Below are 20228 nucleotides of genomic sequence, written 5' to 3' on the forward strand. Positions count from 1 at the left end.
TTGTTAATATTGCCGGGACTAAATTAAGGTCCCATGCTGATGTACATTTTGCTGGAGGGTGGGAAGGTTCTGATCAGTCACTTTAGGAAGTGCAGAATAACTGGATGCAAGAAAATTGAATGGTGGTCGATTAGGGAGGGGTGGGCAGTATCAGAGGCCAAGTGAACACAAATGGAACTAAGGGGAAACCCCTGAGACTTAAAGGGAAAATAGATATTCCAGAATGCAGGGAATGTCCGAATTCTCAGGGGTTAATTGTTGCTGTTGACACCAGACTGTGAATTGTCTCCACTTTGAGGAATAACACTTTCTAGTGGATTCCTTTCTGCTGCTGTTGTAGATCGTTTGAACAGCCTCTGAACATGATGTTCCACATCCATCCAAAAACCAGGCCATGAAGTTGAATGAGGCTGCGTTATGGTGCTGTACCTTGCCCTCGTTTTGGGTTAATAGGTCTGGGAAGAAGGAAAGGATTGAATTGTTATGAGAGGTAACCCTGACATCTGGAGAATGCTGGGGTACCAAAACTATTGGGGCCATTTGGGAGCAATCAGGATAACTGATGGCCAGTTGTGTTTTATCTTTCTCAGCACATGATGGAAGAGTGGGATGGGTGGAAAAAACATACATAAGCTCCTGACCAAGTCCGGAGGAATGCACCCCCCTGGGAGCCCTGACCTTGTGCACCCATGGAGCGTAGGTCCTGCATTCTGAATTCTTCAGAGTTGCAAACAAGTTGCACATTGGACATCCCCATTGGTGGAATACGCTCTATTACTGAGCTGCGTAGTTCCCATGCATGGTCTTTGGACAAGATGATGCAGAGACTGTCCGCAAGCATAGCGTGTATCCTGGGAAGTGCACTGCTGATAGAGTTACACAGGGAGGGATGCACTAGATCCACAGATTGGCAACTTCTATGCACAGATCTCGCATCACCTTGTCTATTGATTCAGAATATTGTTGACATGTTGTCCAACTGTACTTGCCCATAACTTACTGCCACATATGTTAGGAAACTTTCTCAAGATCTGCAGACAGCTCACAGTTCCAAAAGTTGGTATCTTGGACTCCCGAAGATTCCATGCATCCTGTGCTGTATATTTGTCCAGGTGAGTGCCCCAGCCCAACAGGGAGGCATCCATAATTAGTTCCTTCTCTGGTGGAGGTGGAGTGAAAGGGACTTCCATACACACGATAGCTGCTTTCCCATCTGTTTAGTGAGTTTTGTATTCAGAGGAATGATCTTCTATGCTGTCTCCATTTGGGATGTATACTGTCTTGAGCCAGGCTCGGAAAGCATGAAGTTGAAGCCTTGGGAACGGTGTTACATAAGCGCTGGCAGCCATATGCCCTAAGAAAGCAAGACCCTCCCGAACTGATGTTTGTGTAGTAGCCCAAATCTCCACGACTAGCACATGGCTGGTGCTTTCATGGTGAGAAATCTGTCTCTTGGAAGGTATGCGCTTGCTGTGATGGAGTTCAGTATTGTGCTGATAGTTGTCCCACAGGCAGTAGAATTTAACACTAAATTCTCTTCATTTAGAGAGATGCCCAGTGATCACAGCAGCAGCTTGAGGAGAGCCGCTGTTGCTGATTGGACTCCTTGGAGAGATCGCTCCATCAGTAGCCAGCACTGAGATATGGAAAAATCAAAACTCCCTTGCAGTGGAGGTGAGCTGCCACAACTGCCATCACCTTTTTGAAAACCCTTGCAGCTGTGGTCAGGCCAAAGGGAAGAACCTTGTACTGGTCATGGTTAGAATCCAAGGTGAGCATGAGAAATTTCCCATGTGCAGGCTGGATATCTATGTGGAAGAAGACATCCTTCACGCTGAGAGCTGTGAATCAGTTTCCCTTGGTCAATGATAGGATTTACTGCTGCCAAAGTTACCATTCTGAAGTGCATTGCTCAGATGCAGACACTGAGTTGCCATAGATCTCAGAGAGGTCTCCACCCTCCCTTTTTCTTGGGGACCAGGAAATATTTTTAACAGAACCCTTTTCATTGGTATTGGAGAGAAACAGGCTCCATGGCTCCCAGTTGCAGATGGGAGTTTTATTTCCTGAGAGAGCATTCCTTCATGAGAGTGATCCCTGAAGAGGGATCAGGGATAAAGGAGGGGGAAAGGGAGAGAAAAATTCTATTGTGTATCCTACATGGACGATAAAAAGCACCCATTTCTTGGATGCGCTGCTTTGCCAGTTGTTGGAGAAATGGGCTAAGGGAAGGAAAATTTGGTAGTAGAGTTGGTTTGCAGCTCTTGGCAGACCCGTCAAAATGGTTTCCTCGTTGACTGCTGGGTTTGGGGGATAGTGGTAGCTGATGACAGAACAAGAAGTAATGGTCTCAAGTTGCAGTGGGGGAAGTTTAGGTTGGATATTAGGAAAAACCTTTTCACTAGGAGTGTGGTGAAACACTGGAATGCGTTACCTAGGGAGGTGGTGGAATCTCCTTCCTTAGATATTTTTAAGGTCAGGCTTGACAAAGCCCTGGCTGGGATGATTTAGTTTGGGATTGGTCCTGCTTTGAGCAGGGGGTTGGACTAGATGACCTCCTGAGGTCCCTTCCAACCCTGATATTCTATGATTCTATGATAGAAGCAGGAAAAACAGTCTGCCTGAATCTTTGTAGCCTCTGACACTTCCTTGGGAGTTTGTAAGGTCTGTGATGGACAAATAGTTGTGCAGTTGTACTTTGTCTAGAAGGTTGCAATTTATGAAACTTCTCCTTGGGTGCTAGTGTATAAATCCCAAGGGAATGGATGGTTGCCCAAGAATCTTTTAATGAATGAAGGGACTCATCTGTCCTTTCCCTATAAAGATTGGTCTCTTCAAAGGCTAAGTCCTCAATAGTAGACTGGACTTTTCTCAGGAACTCGGATGACCGAAGCAATGATGCTCTCATCACAACCACTGCAGTGGACATCTACCAGGAGGTCATTTCAGCTGTGTCGAGAGTAGTCTGTAGTGATGATCTCATAATCAGCTTTCCTTCCTCAGTGAGAGCTTCAAAAACTATCCCTGGAGCTCTTTGGGGAGTTTATCTGAAAAGTTTGTCAATTTATTGTAGTTCACTTGATGTACTTGGCTGTAAGTGCCTGACAATTTGCTACCCTGGGGTTTTGGCTGGAAAAGGAAAAGACCTTTCTACCAACTAAGTCCAAGCACTTAGCTTCCTTATTGGAAGAGCAGATTTCAACTGGTGCTGTCGGCTTTTCTCTGAGGCTGCTTGTACTACCCAGGATTTAGGCACTGGATGAGTGAATAAAAATTCCACCCCTTTGCCTGGGACTAAGTTTTTTTTTTTCTCTGCCCACTTAAGGGTGGGGCACACATGGTTGATGTGTGCCACACCACCTTTGCTGGTTCCAATACTGCTTCATTAATAGGCAATGAGATTTTACTGGGTCCCATGCTGTGACAGATATTACTTCCTCTAAAGGAATTTGGAGCATCTCCACAACCCTCTTCAGCAGGTCTTAATATTGCTTGATGTCATCAGAAGGCGAAGAGGAGGTAGGCATAACTGCCTCATGTAGGGACGAGAACGAGAATCCTGACTGACCCAGCAGTTCTGGAGGTGTCTCTGGATTCTTCTCTTCTGCCAGCTTGTGAGGAGGGTCTGCTTCCTCTATCTGAGGAGAGTGATGCTGCGAGTCCTATCTCGAACAAATCGATTCAGAGCAACATGTATATGGACCCAGTAGGACCAACAGGATTGGTCAAACGGTGGTTGGGGTGCATCCCAAGGCATAGGGTACTTAAGTTCATGTGGAAGATAATCCATTCTGTACGACTTTTATGGAGCCCATGAGACTCTTGATACCTTGTCTGGACTGTGGGACGTGGCATTCTCTCACCCACGTTCATGCTATCAAATGAGAAGGTAGGATCTTGTTCCATGGGTGGTGCCGACAGACTCAGCTGCTTGACCGCCTCTCTGTTAGTTTACAGTATCAGGGAATGGGTGTCCATAAGTACCAATGGTAGTGTTGATTTAGCAATACCCTGATTGGGAGACAGTCTGGGAAGAAAGACCTCCATGTAGCCACTTGGGAAAAAACAGATGTCTGTGGAGATAACGGCGCCTGAAAGGATGGGTGATTCAGCAACTTGCAGGACAAGGAGGATTTGCTGGGTGGTAAATTTGTCCCCTGAAGAGGGGGAACAAAGGCTGGTCTCTGTCTGCACCGTTAGAGTAAAATTGGTTGGAATTCTCAGTACCAGTTTCCTTCCTTCCCTCTCTAATGTCCAGAGAGTGGGCTGCCGGATCCCTCACTGCAGCCCTTTTCTGCTGCCAAATTCCTGGCTTTATCCTAGTCCCACCTGTTCCTTCTCAGATGGCTCCATCATTCAGGGGTTACTTAGGCTACTGCTGTGCGGAAATAGGTGGCCTATCTGGTTATTGATCCCTTCTCAGCCCCATCAACCCCTTCTAGGGTAATATGGGGTGAACATCCCATCATACTGGGCATAATAATCACCTCGAAGAGTACAGACAGGAAGATGGGGGGGAAGAGTCCCACTAACTATACTAACTCTCAACTACTAATCTATAAACTATTCTATAACTATTTTCAGGTAATGAGGAAGGAAGCAAATTTGCTGGACACTGGAGCTTTCCAACACACACCAGAGGTAGCAGAAGGAAATTGGAAATACGGTTGGTCCACACGGCCACTTTATACCCTTAGTAAACAGCACGTGGAGAACTGCACAGGCACAGACTGGAGGACACGATTAGCAAAAATCTTCTGGTCTCAGACGCCTATAGAGCACCCGCACCCCACAGTGGAATACAAATAGGCACCAGCACTTGAAGAACAACTCTACACATGCGCGGCAGCAGGGTCCCCATGGACTCGCATTGTGCAGTAGAGTAATGTGGAGTAGATTTACACCCCAGTTTGCCATGAACTGAAGGTTCATGTAGACAAGCCCTCAACATGCTCGAGAGGGCGGGTGGGATGCAGTTACAACAGAAGAGTGGATGGAAATATCCTTTATAATGCATTCATTAGTTTTGCTGCAAAGTCAACCTCATCCAGACACCTTATTGATATCTGCATTGATCGTCAAAATAATTACAACAGAGGAGTTGCAGAGAGATCCAATCTGTTATCTCCTGGCACTAGATGGGGCACTCAGGTATTAATTCAAAGCAGCTAATTTAAGTTGGTAGGATTCAACGTGAGCTGCATGAACAGCTAAGAATAAGCCTGTGAAGGCAACCCCCTTTTCAAGCTAACATGTGCATGCCCTCCCCTGTGCTTGGAGCACTCACCAGTAACAAAAATTTCTATAAACAAGATTTAGTTACAATCATTGGGTTAGTGTTGTGAACTGAAGAGGTACTCATGGCTCAAAACATCTGGCAAAGATTTTTAAACAGGACACACTCAAAACTAGACTCATTTTCTTCTGCCTTACGTAAGCTAGTAAGCGAGAGTTAGATGAAAAGAAAGCAATAACTGGCTTGTTATTTTTTACATGCCAACATAACATGCTCCAAAACCCCTAATTGTCAGAGGATGACTTATGTCAGAGCTATCCTTGAAAGGTTTCAGAGTAACAGCCGTGTTAGTCTGTATTCGCAAAAAGAAAAGGAGGACTTGTGGCACCTTAGAGACTAACCAATTTATTTGAGCATAAGCTTTCGTGAGCTACAGCTCACTTCATCGGATGCATACTGTGGAAAGTATAGAAGATCTTTTTATACACACAAAGCATGAAAAAATGGGTGTTTACCACTACAAAAGGTTTTCTCTCCCCCCACCCCATTGTAAGGAGAGTGATCACTTTAGATAAGCTATTACCATCAGGAGAGTGGGGTGGGGGGAGAGAAAACCTTTTGTAGTGGTAAACACCCATTTTTTCATGCTTTGTGTGTATAAAAAGATCTTCTATACTTTCCACAGTATGCATCCGATGAAGTGAGCTGTAGCTCACGAAAGCTTATGCTCAAATAAATTGGTTAGTCTCTAAGGTGCCACAAGTACTCCTTTCCTTTTTGCTATCCTTGAAAGAACATCAGTTGTTCTGTAAGAAAAATCAATTATGAACCCATTTATGCAATCAACTCTCGACATTACAAATCAGATCTAACTACATTTTGCCACAGCGCTCACACTATATTACTATTTTTGGCAGAATGAACTAACATCTTATCCAAGGATTAACTTTTCCCCCCAATCATAAAGAGTATCATTCTACTATTTATAATTATATGCTTCCCAGTGGTACTTCTAACAGAATTAGAATGTGTCTTGTGTGCACGCAGGGTGGCTGTCAAAAGATTTCTCTCCACTCAGAACACAAAGACTACAATTCAACCCCCAAGCACCACAGGACATTACTGGAAATCAGCTTTTCTTGAAGGTTGAGACACACAGGCTTTTCTAAAGATCTTTTTTTAAACAACATTTGTTGCAGTCGCCCTTCCAGCCTTCCCCGCCATGTACACATGCAAAAACGCAGATTAGCCACAAATAAAGACATGCAATATGTTGAATAGTGAAATCAGAAATGCGGCTCCAATTAAGATCTGGCTGAATATTCATCCCAAATTATGTTATAATAGATTGTGTATATTTCAGTCTCCGTATCCTCCCCTGCTAAGTGCAAAGTATGACAGAATGAGATATTTCTGTATTGAATTGTGAACTCCATTTTCTATTGTAACATCCATTTTCTGCTTGTGCTGAACATTAGTAGCCCTTGCCCAAGGCAAATCTATTCTGATATATCCCGAATGGCTACTCTGACCAGGAAAGGTGGTTGACATCTTGTTCAGGGACAATTGAGCAGAAGCAATCATAGAGCAATCTAGGGCCAACAATTTTGATTCTCTCAACTTCTGGCCCAACCCCAGGGAACAATGGATTTTCTACACAGAGGCTGGAAGGAAGAGACAAGCTTTTCAGCTGAGCACATGGCAAAAAGAGAGAGAGAGACAGACACTGCATGAAAAGGGTGGCCATTCATTGCCACCTACACAAAGTGATGGCTGGAGACAGAGAAGGCAGGAGGGAATCTGCTTAGTCTGAAATGCTGACAAGACCTCAGACCCACAGACGGGATGAGATCAGGCTATGGGGGATGGGTGCATCTCAGGAATTTTGTTATTTTTCAAAGATCTTTAACTTTAGTGCTTTTTAAAAGTAAATTGACTGTGATTAGTAAATCCCTTTGCTAAACCTGTGTTTCTTGTTTCCCTGAAGGGGTTAAACTAGAAACCAGAGTGCTCACAACCTAGGGGGAACTTTCATGGATCATAGCTATGCAACTAGAGGCTTGGGTGGTCTGAGGGACTTGTTCCAGGGTCTGGGGTGGCTTCAATGGAGAGTCCCATGTTCCAAGGAAGGGCTCAGACAAGGGGACTGAACCTGGGAGTGCCCTTACAGATCCAAAGCTGGAACACTGACCAAACTCTGGCCAGCCCCAGTAGGCTTGGAAGCACATGGGACCCAGTTGCTGGGTCCACTCCCAACAGAGACTGGGCCAGGTTGTGACACAGAGCAGCTCTTATTTTGTAGGTATGTCCTTCAAACGGGCCACTTGGGGTTACTGCTGGTATTTAACTCAAAGGGACTAGTTTATTCTGACAGTATGTTGGGAGTGTAGCAAAGGTCAGCACAGTTCTCAACCCTCAGACTATTTCCAAGTGCTGATCAAAGGGCTTGAGGTGGTGAACATACAAGAAGGGAAATGGTTTAATTGTGTATCTGAAGAATTAGTGCGTGACAGTGATTCCATATGTCACAAAAATGCCCAAAATAGGGAGATTCACTGGAGAAAATCCATGTTCTACACAAGAGAGCCTGAAAATACACCATTTATAGGCACTTACCCTATACATGGAGAGGTCGATACGGAGTGAATTGTGCAGCTGGTCCAGCAGTTTAACAAACCTTTCTTTCTGTTGGTCGGGAAAAAATATAGTAAATAACCTCATTCTCCATCACAGAAAATAAGACCTAATCAACACTCCCAATAACGAGAGTGCTGCCCGAGAACTAGTCCTGGATCACAGAAGAGTGGGAGGAAGTTTAATGGATTTATTCTATTGTGCAAACTTGGAGGGAAGATAAATATTTGCTTCAGATCTCTGAATTTACTCCTAAACTTGATGTAATAGTAATTTCAGTATAATATTAGAAGGGTCAGGAAAATTCCCCTTCATCACTTAAAGGAGACATATGTACCATTCAAGTATAGAGAAAACACAAGACCACAAATAAACTTATTGAAACTGATGTATGAATTCCAGCTATTGATCTGCATGGTTGCAGGTACATAATGATCACATTTAAAAGAAAGACTTATTCCCAAACAGGTTCCAACCAGTGATACGAGCCCTAGCTCGATTTTGTTTTTTTCTTGCCAAACAAAAAACTGCCAACATTTCATTTCATTTGAAACCTTTTCAAAACAAAATGTCAATTCAAAACAAATGTTTGTTTTCGGGGGGGGGGGGGGGGGGTTGTGACCAAAACGATCAGGTTGACCTGAAATTGTGAATCGTTTCAGTGCTTGAAACGTGCATTTAAAATTTTTTGTCCAGCTCCAATCTCTGCCTTACTTGGGGCCCAACCTCTGGCGGGTGCTGGTTCGGCACAGAAGCAATCTCCCCTTCAGTCAGATGTGCTCTCCCCTGTACCAGAGCATGGCTTGTCCCACACCCCATTCTGACAACCTTAAAAAACCCAAGCTCTACTGCATATTACAGGGAAAACAATTTAACGGGAGGGCAGTGGGAACTGGACAGTACAATCCATGTCTTAATAAATCACTATTGAGTTCCCCACACAACAGAGTAGAACCTGAGATACACAAACATCAAGTGCAGCACCTGTTTGGAGACAGACTTTTAAAGAAGCTGCTAATTTAAGTTCTGAAACCATCACATCTCACGGTATACATTATCTACAGTATCTCACGCAGCGTTCAATACAGTTTGCTCATTTCCACACCATTTGTACTCTGGTGTTACTGGAGCACAGGATGCAAGCATCACAATGCATTATACTGATTAGTATCTAGTATGGATGACCAAGACCACATCAGTTGTGTTAATTCTTCAGACAGAAGAGTCCCACTGCACCATCCAAGGACATAACACTCCTTAACCAGAACTAGTGATTCACTTTAACGTCCACGAAAGCCATAAGCAAACCAAGCAAGTAAAACTGTAACAGTAGCACAGCAGGACAGTTAACACTGAAACATACCCCAAAGTTTGAGGCGGCAAAGCGGTCAGAAGCAGACACGTTTGTAGATGCAGTAGTGTGTGCGTAGTAGGCATTGATGTTGGCCAGTAAGGTGCTCATCACAGCTGGCACTCCTGGACACATGTACTTGGAGGAGAGACATGCAAAGTGCCTGGAACAGCATAAGCAAGGTCAGTTATGGAGAAGACACAAAGATGCTCTAAAGTTTACAAGGTTATTTCTGGCCCTCGGGGAAAAGCAGAGCTATAGAGTTGATTCTTTCAGCTATTTCCACCCCATTAATATTGGTAACACACGGCTCAAAGTACCATATCAATGAGAGCTGTAGCTGTAATCCAGAATTTCAACTTCTTGACAAGTCTCCATTGTCCCAACACTTGACTTTTCTGCAAAGATACCAGCTGGTAGTAGCAAAATAAATACTTTTAGCATGGCCCTGGAAACATTACATAATAGCCTCTCAATTTGGCAATTTATTGATAAGTCCAATCCTGAGATTCTTCTGTTGCTCCAGGATACAGTGATTCTGAGACAATGCCTGATGCAAGGAGACCTGCAAAGCATACTGCTCCTTCCAATAGTCAGTAACTTCCTAAGTGACGTGCCAGCAGGAATTGCAACACACTCCCTGCCTTGAGTGCAGCAGGATCTGCATACCACTATCTTTGTGCTTTACAGACATTTCTTTGATTCTTTAGGGCTAATCCTGTCATCCTGCAGGAAGTATGTTGTCTCATTTGCATTTTCTCATATAATTGCTCTTATTAAAGTGTAAGGAAATCTCTTACAGGAAATCTTAAAATTATTCCACCAGCATTTGGCCTTGAGGAGTGATTAAAGTAAACAACCAAAGAAAAGCTGGTATAAATAAGGAAAAACAGCCCTTTAAAAAAGGGCTAATATTATAAGACATAACACAAGAGAAGAGTGTCCATGTGTCAGAAACTTGTTAGAACTTCTGCTACAAATTCCAGAGAGATTCTTTTAAACATGAAACAGATCATAATTTCTGTGTCATCCTTAGGCAACACGCAGTCATTAGCTTCCATGCTACTCACCTTCCAAGTAAATTGACAGGGCTTTACATGAAAATATTTAAGAATCAATGTTTCAGATAAATACTTGGCATTGCATTAGTTGGATGTGGTGGGTACCTTGCTGGCCTACTGGTAGTTCAGGCACTCAACTAGTACTGTATAAAAATCTCGACAGACAGACCTGCATCTCTCTACCTGTGTCTTTCACAGATACGTTTATGGAAGAAAGAATGATCTCAAACTACTTTAATTCTTCTGAAAAACTGAAAAGCCCAATTCCCAGCAGAAAGCTGCTATCAGTGTTTGAGAAGGGATGTACTTTTTAGCAGTTCTTAAAGATGTAGCATAACTGATGAAACGTAGGTTCTAATCGTAACCCATAAACACTATATGTGAGCAAAGAACACCTGGGGGCTGGCTAGCACAGCTCTATTTCAGTAATTCCTTTCCACTTTGGTTATCATCATTCAACTGGCAGAAAATGAAGATATGTGCATGGAGAACTATCTGTGGAATGCATTCAGTGCAAGGGCTTCAGGATGCCCCAGAACTGAAACTTCAACTTCAAAGGTGAGTTTCTTCAAGCTAATCTGCCACATTCAATATTTAACTGAAGACAAAAAGCAAATGCAATACAAATGGTGGTCTGCAGGAAGAAGCAGAGTGCATTAGGAACCCAAGTCAGAGCTCAGTGTTTAGGAAAGGCCCCCAGGAAACCAAGAATTGGAACAGTCTAGTTTCAAACAGAGCAAACCAGGTCATCGCCTTCGGCAAATCCTCCTACTTAAAAACTGATTGTTCTGGTTCTTGACCGAGGATTCTTTGATCACCATGAAAGAGCACTGGTGTTAAATTTGGGTCACAAATACCCCTCTTCCTCATCCCCACTAGACGTTTTTATTTGGGTGTAGGGAGGACACATTTTAAATAGCTCAGCGGTCAATTAATGGAGGACCCAGAATCTCACACCATCAATGGTTTACCTCTGGGAATCAAGCTCATGCTTATTTACATCAACACCACCGGATACGGCTGCTCAGACTTGAAATTCAAGGGGCAGGACTATCAGCCAGCTGTGGGTTCCGAGTCCCTCAATCCTGATCCTTCTTCACCCACTGATTTCTGTCTTTTGAGGAAGCTAAGCTAAGAGCATGACAGCCCTTTCCTACTCACAATAAACCTAAAGGACAGTAGCCAGCAGAGCCAGATGGGAAATCGCAGGCCATGCCAGCCATCCTAAAAATACTGAGTACCCAACATATTTAGAACTCTTCCCTTTGAGATTAAATAAATTAACTACAGCAAGGGTTCAGTATGAGGAACACATGGAGAGTAACTTACGTCATAGCCTGGTATATTGTTTCTATACCATAACGCATTGCAAATTCATCCACGATCTCTTGCGCTGTCTCATCAAAATACACCTTCCAGGCATCATCTCCTTTGGCATCAGGGATCTTCACCACCCCGTTCCCTTGAATGTCTGTGAGATAGTGGAAGAGGTTCTGAAATGGAAACAAACTAAATTAAACCTGATGTGTTGGAAGCCTCTAAGGCTGAGCGCAACGTGACCGTCTTGGAACCACCCTGGAGACAGAACATCTGAAACACCTATTTGCTTTTTTATTAATTTATCTCAGTTTTCTTCCTCAGCATCCATGACAGGATTCCTCTGATTCATCCCTACAATTTCACCTACCAATATAAATAACTCACTCATACTCTGAGGAAATAAAGCTTTAGCTATTCCATCAGTGCTCAAATTTACGTTAACAAAGGACAGCATGGACAACCTGCCCCCAGGACCAAACCCAATGTGCATGAAGTGGAGCAGACTTTAACACAAGCGTGAGGCCTGCAACTACAGGTCACCGCCCCCATGGGCCTCACCTCAGTATTGAAGGTAAGGGAAACTGCAAGCTGTGGTTTCAAATAATTGTTAAAGGTATGTGCAACTTTGGATATGTCCTTAATGTGACTTTGTATAAATCTAAAGAAATAAAAATAAAATGGATGGAATTTCACAAGCATATTTGATTCACAAACTGCACGTCTGCCACGCACCCGAATCATACAGATGCAGTCTGCCCATAGTAAAACCACCAAACAGAACAGTGCAAAAATTGGCTTAATGCTTTTTCAGCTTCTCTGTCACATCATGGACCATTCACAACGATCCCCATGGTCTGAGGTGCTCAGAATGGAAAGCTAGCCAGCCATTTCACCATGATTCTACAGCTTCCTTAATCATTCTGGCACAGCAAACTTCACTATGCAGCCATAAGCCTTTGCCCTCCAACGTTTCAAACTAACAACAGTCACACAAAGAACAAGCTGTGACATTGCCTAAAACGAGGTGCAGAACAAAGCCTTCGAAGGTTTAACACTCCACTTTACATTTGTAATTTAATTAGATTGCAAGGCCCTTGGGGGAAAAAGCACCTCCCTCAGTAGGCCAAATTGTGCAACTTTTACTCCAAGGGAATTCCCACTGGTTGCAATGAAAGTTCTCTTGAAGTAAGGACTTTGTAAAAGATGCAATAAAGTATTTTCTTCCGCCAGCGAAATCTCAGACTGATTGGTCTCCTGAAACTTAAAAGGCTCTGTAGGGGAGATAAAAATTACTTAAAACGGATGAACTGTTTAAACTAACGTAACGGTCCTTTCCCAGGCATTCATTATTTGCCAAACATTCTGATCATTATGATCTTTGGAAAAAGGGATATTTCTAACGATATCCCGACTGACTTGGGCTCAGAAAACAATCAGCTACGCACCCTTATTCATTCCAATCTTCAGCCTCAACTAGTTACACTGGAAAGGCTTTCACCCACTGCTGCTGTACAGTAATCAAGACACGCAGTTCAGCATATTTCTCAGTGTTCCTCCAACTCATGTCGTATACAGATACATAAGCCTTCAGGACATTCGCCTCCTCCGTGTGTAAATCAAGTGATGAAAAATCTCATGTTCTAATTAGGAGCCACAGGACTTTTTGCTTTAACCTATGATTTCTCCCGATCTAATTATTTTAGCTGCAAAGCATCTCAGTTTTGTCTGTGATATACAGAAACATTGGATAAAAGAAGGAAAGAAATGATCTTTCAAAAGGAGGAAGGGAATGACCCTGCATATTCAGAAGGGGGAAAAAAACCAGACAATTAGAGAAGCAGAGTTGCCACTGAACTAAAAAGCAATGATTTGACCGTAACACCTGCTTGCCAGCCCATTACATTTAGTTGACACCTCTTATCCTTATTCTTCCACCTCCCAGAGGTATCTGGCCCACTTTTGCCCACCTCAAGAGACACCAAGGATTGAACAGCCATGGACACTGGATTATCCTTTATTGCCTAATGGTCCCTACTAGTAAAGTAGTGCAGCAGTGTGGGGGAAGATTATACTGCCAATGTTTGCACTCCGCCTGCTCAGTGGATAAATAGAGGGGCTTCACCCCCAAGACTGATACCCTAAAATATTTCAGAAGACAATTAACAATTTATTCACAACCCAGCCAAGATGAGATATCCCACCTTGTACATGGGCAAAGCTTCTGTAGCTTTCTTAAAACAGGCAGTGCTAGCCACATCTTAATGCGCTTAAAAGGGCTTATAGTTACAACTGGACAGACTATGGTCTTTATATAAGCAGGCTGAGAGAGTTCATGGGGAAGAAGACACGGACATATACCACATTACCAAACCAAGGGGTTAGGACAGAGAATGCATAAGTACTACCACTATCCACCACTGGCGTACTCACTTCATGAAGGCATGTGTACTGAATGTGATACGGAGCCACCTTCTCTTCTCCTTTTATTTCCACATTGATTTGCAAGCGTATAGCACCAGATACAGCAGATTTATCGGTTCTTTTCTCTAGAAAGAAAAATAAGTAGTAAGTTAAAAATATTTTTCTTTGCACAGGAACTAGCTCTTATGGCCACAGCAGCACAATGCAGTAAAAGGAAAACACACATGGAAGTCCAGGCTGACTTTGAAGTGAAATAAGACCCTTCAATATCATCTTTTTCAAAGTGTTCATGTAAATTTCCATTTACCAAATGAACACAAGTGCCATGACATATTTGCGCCGTTTCACACACAACTGGGATAACTACATGCGTATTTCAGACATGCGCAATTCAACGCATGAAAAAAATAATTAAAACGCAGTCCTTTAGCCCCACTGGCACAGGACAGCCACTCAACTAACACGCAGGTTATTGAATCAGAAAAGCCAAAGAACATGCTGAAACCCTTTATTTCAGAGGGTGTGTGAATCTGAGAATGAATTTAGTGACCATGAAATTAAGGAACTAAGGGTTCAACTTTCAAAAGCAACTATGTGATTTAGGAGACTACAACCCATTTTCAAAGTTGATTTAGACGTGTAGGCGTCAAAGGGCATGTCTACTACGTGAACACTCTGTGGCAAGCTGGTGTGTAAATCTACAGCGTCCCAAAGTGCCACACACTAACTGCCCATGTGAACCCTGCAGCTGTACACTAAAGGTTCCCTAGTGCAAATTCAGATACTGCTGTTAGACAGGTTTTCAGTCTCGTTGACTTAGGTTCCTAAGTCACTTCCGAAAAGGGGCCTTGAGCACTTCAGAACATTTTACCCTCACTTCAGGTGGATTAAGAGCATAGCTCTGCCCATGTACCTCGATCACATGCTAAAGTGCTTGTTATACCAGTCCAGGCCCTTAAACAGGTTTGCAGCACCCTGTGGAATTCCGCACCATGGCTTTCCAGCACCGAGGGACAATTAAGACAGATTCTGTGGTGGTTTTGTGTTGGAGACTACCATAATCCCAGCCAATTTATTTCTACTTGTTTCACACATGAGAATTGGAATCCAGTCTCTACAGGTAACAGGATATTCTAAGCCACTGCACCACCAACCCCACAGGTTAATTTTTCCCTGGCGTTAGGCTACCAAAGGTTAGTCCACACAGCACTTGTTCAGTTTTGAAACCTGGGATCCACCTTTCCTGAGACACCCCTGCTGGAATGGGTAACAACTTGTGCTCTTTTTTCATCTCTTACACAGTTAGAGACCATTGTCTGTCACCCCAGGGATTCCCCTATTCAAACACTTTTGATTCTTTTCATCTTTGTAAATCTTGAGGCCTGCACCTGGTCAAGGTGCACAGGGCTGGCCCCAGGGATGCTCACAATTCTCAGTGTTGATTGGGTTATCCCGAAGCCTTCCTATACAAACATCATTCAATAACCATGACAGTCAGCTAGTTCTTAGCTTCCAGCAGAGACCCCACACAACCCCCTTCCGGGACATACTGAGAAGATGGTCAGACACAGGGGTAATATACCTATGTGGCTATGCCGGGCATGTCTTTGTCACCATTACAAGAGAGTAGAGCAGAGTGGGTTCCCATAGGCAGAAGGTGCAAATACCACTCACTGAAGTTCGTCTTTGTTTTGGTCCTTGCTTGTAGAATGCTGTTAACATTACCCCTATGGTAGTGGTGGCCAAGGTATGACTTGAAGGACAAACGCATCCAGCCCAAGAGCTCTGCAATGGCTCTTAACTTGAATATAGACGTTATAGTCTGTGGAGACTACAAGTCTCAGCATGCAAAAATGTATTTTGATTTGAGATGTTCTGATCTAACCTAAGAATGGCCCTACTGGGTCAGACCAAAGGTCCATCTAGCCCAATATCCTGTCTTCTGACAGTGGACAATGGCAGGTGCCTTAGAGGGAATGAACAGAACAGGTAATCGTCAAGTGATCCATCCCCTGTTGCCCATTCCCAGCTTCTGGCAAACAGGGGCTAGGGACACCATCTGAGTCTCGACAGACTACAATAAGGACAAATGCAAAGTACTCCACTTTGGAAGGAACTATCAGTTGCACACATACAAAATGGGAACTGACTGCCTAGGAAGGAGTACTGCGAAAATGGACCTGGGGTCATAGCAGATCACAAGCCAAATATGAGCCAACACTGTAACACTGTGCCACTGTAAGCTCTCTAGTGTAGACATGGCTTAGTCCTGCCATGAGTGCAGGGGACTGGACTAGAAGACTTCTCAAGATTCCTTCCAGTCCTACGATTCTACATTGTCATACTAAAGATAAGCACCACGGCAAACTCCTCCATTTGATGCACACAAGGTATGGCCATCAGGCTACTTGCATACCATCCACATTTGAGCAAAGTCTGGATACTCCTGGTCAACACCAGGCCCAACTCTCTGGACAACACACTTAACGATGAAAATGTCTTCAAAGGAATCAATCAAGAAAACACATTTAAAGATCTCATTCTTGTCACCCAAAAATGTTTTTTCCCCTAAATTACTTTGCAGTACAACGTCCTTTACTACTACATGAGTCAACAATGCGATGCTGTTGCAAAAAAAAAGATGCAATTTTGGGTTGCATCAACAGAGGCATAGCATGCAAGTCACAGGAGGGGATAGTACCGCTCCACTCCACGCTGGTTTGGCCTCAGCTGGAGTACTGTGTCCAATTTTGGTCACCAATGTAGAGAGAGAAAAGATGTAGAGAAACTGGAAAGCCATCCAGAGGTGAGTGACAAGGATGATCAGAGGGATGGAATGCAAGCCATAGGAGCAAAGGCTGAAGGAACTGGGTATGTTTAGTTTGGAAAAGAGGACGTTAAGGGGAGACATGAGATCTGTCTTCAAATACATGAAAGGCCGCTATAACAGAAGATGGAGAAAAGTTGTTCTCTCTTGCCATAGGGAGCAGGATAAGAGGCAATGGGTTCAAACTATAGTATAGTATGTTTACATTAAATCTCAGGAAAAAATTCTTAACTGTAAGAACAGTAGAACAATGGAATAAACTTCCTCAGGAAGTCGTGGAATCTCCTTCACTGGAGATTTTTATAAAGAGTCTGGATAGCCATCTGTCTTCGATGGTTTAGACACAACAAATCCTGCATATTGGCACTGGCAGTCCCTTCTAACCCCATAATTCTACAGTAACGACAGGAGTAATGAACTCGTGGAACAAGAAGGAGCTGCCTCTTCAAGCGTTGGAACACAGTGAAATGAATCGTAAGCCACTCCTCTGTCACACATCTCTGATGCTATACAGAGCTGTGGCAGGAAAGGACTAAAAGCTACTAACGACAATTTATCAGAGCATTAGAAATATTTGCTGGCAATCAAGCCTGTCCCAAATTCAAACATATGTCTTGAGCTCTGCAACAGAACTGATGTGTCTAACAGAGCATTTTCCTCTACACAGAATTGAATGTTCCTCAATTGTTGCTGCACAAGACAGACAGTTAATAATGCTAAAAACAGAGGTGTTAAATGCTTCCACCAGGTAAGCACATACTGCTTTAGGATGTGAGGACATTATACCCCCTGATTACCATCTTCATCACTTGCATTAACGTGGCCAGGATGCAACAGAAGGTAACATGCCTCAGGTCCAATTTTCCAGACTTCAAACCCACTTCTCCACAACCCTACTGACCCACACGGGCTGCCCATTAACCCCGGCAACAATTTAAAAAATGAATGCTCCTTTGCAGTGCAGTAAATAAAGAAGTCTGTTATAACTTCAGAAATCCATAAAATATATCTGCCTGCATCCCTAATCTGGGCTAATCAAAAAATCAAAAACCAAATTCCCATTATAGATGACTAAAGCACTAAGGATAGAATTATTGAGACTATCCAGTGCTGAGTTTCTTTGCCCATTGACAAACAGTGGGACTTTCTGAGAGTGGAATGGACTACACTGTCTTTAAACTACTCTTCTGTTAGAATTCACTAAAGGAGCCTTTCATACAGACTTAACAGAATGAACTATTTCATTCCACCTACAGATCTTTTTGGAACGAACTCCCACCTCCCAATCCTGCTCAGTCAATTGACCACTAAAATGAGGGACAGTGGGAATCCACAATGTCTGGGGTATGGCCATCTTATTTTTGCCAGCCTGGTCCTTTGTGCCTTTTCCGACACTCTGCAAGGGAACAGCATCTTTAATAAGTTACTAACTCCTCTGAGTTTTACTTAACTTTTCTTGCTACGAGGAGAAACATCCCCCACTAAGATGTCCTCTGTGTCCTCATATGAGCCTTCAAGATTCCCCACTTTCCTGCTTCTAATTTTTTTTTTAAAATATAAACCAGTCTTGGTGAAATGTGCTCATCTAACAGCCCTTGAGATTGAAAGCCTGTTTATTCACAGTACAGGTACAACATAGGCCCTGGCATCTCATACCCACAGGGAGCACCTCATAGGATGAGAGAGGAGTTCAGACTCTGGTTTCACGAAGTAAGCATCCAACAAACAAATTAATTCCAACTGAGGGTCACATGTGTCTGCTAAGAAGTGGACTGAAATTCAATAATTTATTTCTTATAGGCTAGTGAACAGTTCTCCAATGCTTAAAACTTTCAGTTATCTATCATTTGAGGGTGGATTTGAACTGGTGACCTACAGGTGAAAGATGCCATATCCCATTCCTCAATCAATCTGCCATCCCCAAAGCCCTCTTACTTCTGTTAAACAATAGAAAGAACTCTCTCCTCCATTCTCAGACTAGGCAGAACAGAAGAGAGTCTAAAAACAAAAACTGAACCTACATCTCCTACACAGCTGTACTGAATAATAATCACTGGGCCCACTGGGGAGGCCAGAGGAAAATTTCAGCCCAGTACAGATGTCAGAGTTTGTCCCTACTCCATCCGCAAACTCAGTTCTTTAAAAGCAGCTTCTCCTTCAGCCACTCTGGAGACACTGCTCCCCCTCCCAGAAACACATATCTGGGGCCCTGTGAGAGGCAGCAGAAGCAGCATTAGGATGAAGGCAGTTAGTAATCTTCAAAATTTTTTCCCATCGCCATGTGCACATACTGTCACTGCTCAGATACAACTCACCTGCTTACTGTCGGGGGGGGGGGGGGGGAGGCACCATCACCACCTCCTCCTCTTTCCCCCATTTTGTGAATGGCCCCTACATCTCAAAAAAAAAAAAAAAAGTGTGTGTGGCCAAAACTATTTAGCACATTTGTGTCAAATTCACAAATAGTTTCAGGTCAACCAAAACTTAATTTTTTAGCAAATCTACTATTCATGGAAAAAATTTCACCCAGCTCTAGTGATTTATACTGCTTGCAAAGAGAAAATACTCTGCCTTTATGATTCTCCAAAGAGCATGTATTGGCCAATGTTTTTCACTGGGAAGACCACCACCTGATAGCCTGCCCCGCAACATACCCCCAAACTCTTCAAAGTCACATGTTCTTTGGAAATTACACTAATGCACGCACAGGATTATGAGAGTTCCTAACCCAAACATGCCTAATTTAGTAAGGAAAGTTCCATACATTTGTAAACTATACCAAGGATTGTAATCTAAATTAGAGGACTGAAAAGCTACTCACCAAGATTGTACCATACATCCATCTCTCCACTCAGTGTGCGGACTTCGATGATGGTCTGCCCCAAAAAATCGTCCGACTCACGTTTCAGCCTCTGCTTGACACGAGACTTAATGTCGTCATCCTCATCCCAGACACGCACTTTGATCCGATCCGAGGAGTTATGGCACTCACTGTGAACAAGACAAGTAAATACAGATGGGTGACCAGCCACAGAATCCAAGGGTGTAGAATGCATGGTTTTACAGCATGACTGACCCTTCTCTGCTATTCGTTTAGTGGTATTCATTTCATAGATGTTCATTCACATTGGCAGCTGATGATGAAGGATGCAAGATGCAAATAAAATTTAAGTACTCAACAGGAATTGTGCTACGGAGTTTTTGAGGGCCTTCTGCTACAATGTAGCCACAAAACTCTGAGGACCCTGACCACTAGCAGGGACTGCTAGTGGATACTGCATGCCGCTTAGTGATTTGATTATAGTGTATTAGTCAGAGGTTCAAACTTCTGTTAAACAACAAAGAACTCTCTCCTCCATTCTCCTCTCCTCACCAAAG

At 43.3% G+C, this 20228-nt stretch overlaps 1 protein-coding gene across 5 annotated transcripts in view; it reads right to left on the reverse strand.

Moving 5' to 3' along the window:
- The window catches only part of UNC13B (unc-13 homolog B), a 400249-nt gene that overhangs the window by 93530 nt on the left and 286491 nt on the right, over positions 1–20228 (reverse strand). For all 5 annotated transcript variants that reach the window (XM_074952218.1, XM_074952216.1, XM_074952217.1 and 2 more), the window contains 5 exons: positions 19672–19841; positions 14033–14148; positions 11612–11775; positions 9234–9384; positions 7853–7921 (listed from right to left, as the gene is read on the reverse strand). In XM_074952218.1, the coding sequence (XP_074808319.1) occupies positions 7853–7921; positions 9234–9384; positions 11612–11775; positions 14033–14148; positions 19672–19841 (670 nt within the window). The remainder of the gene's footprint in view (positions 1–7852; positions 7922–9233; positions 9385–11611; positions 11776–14032; positions 14149–19671; positions 19842–20228) is intronic.

Source organism: Natator depressus, chromosome 5 (genome assembly GCF_965152275.1).
Source record: "Natator depressus isolate rNatDep1 chromosome 5, rNatDep2.hap1, whole genome shotgun sequence".
Taxonomy (NCBI): Eukaryota; Metazoa; Chordata; order Testudines; family Cheloniidae; genus Natator; species Natator depressus.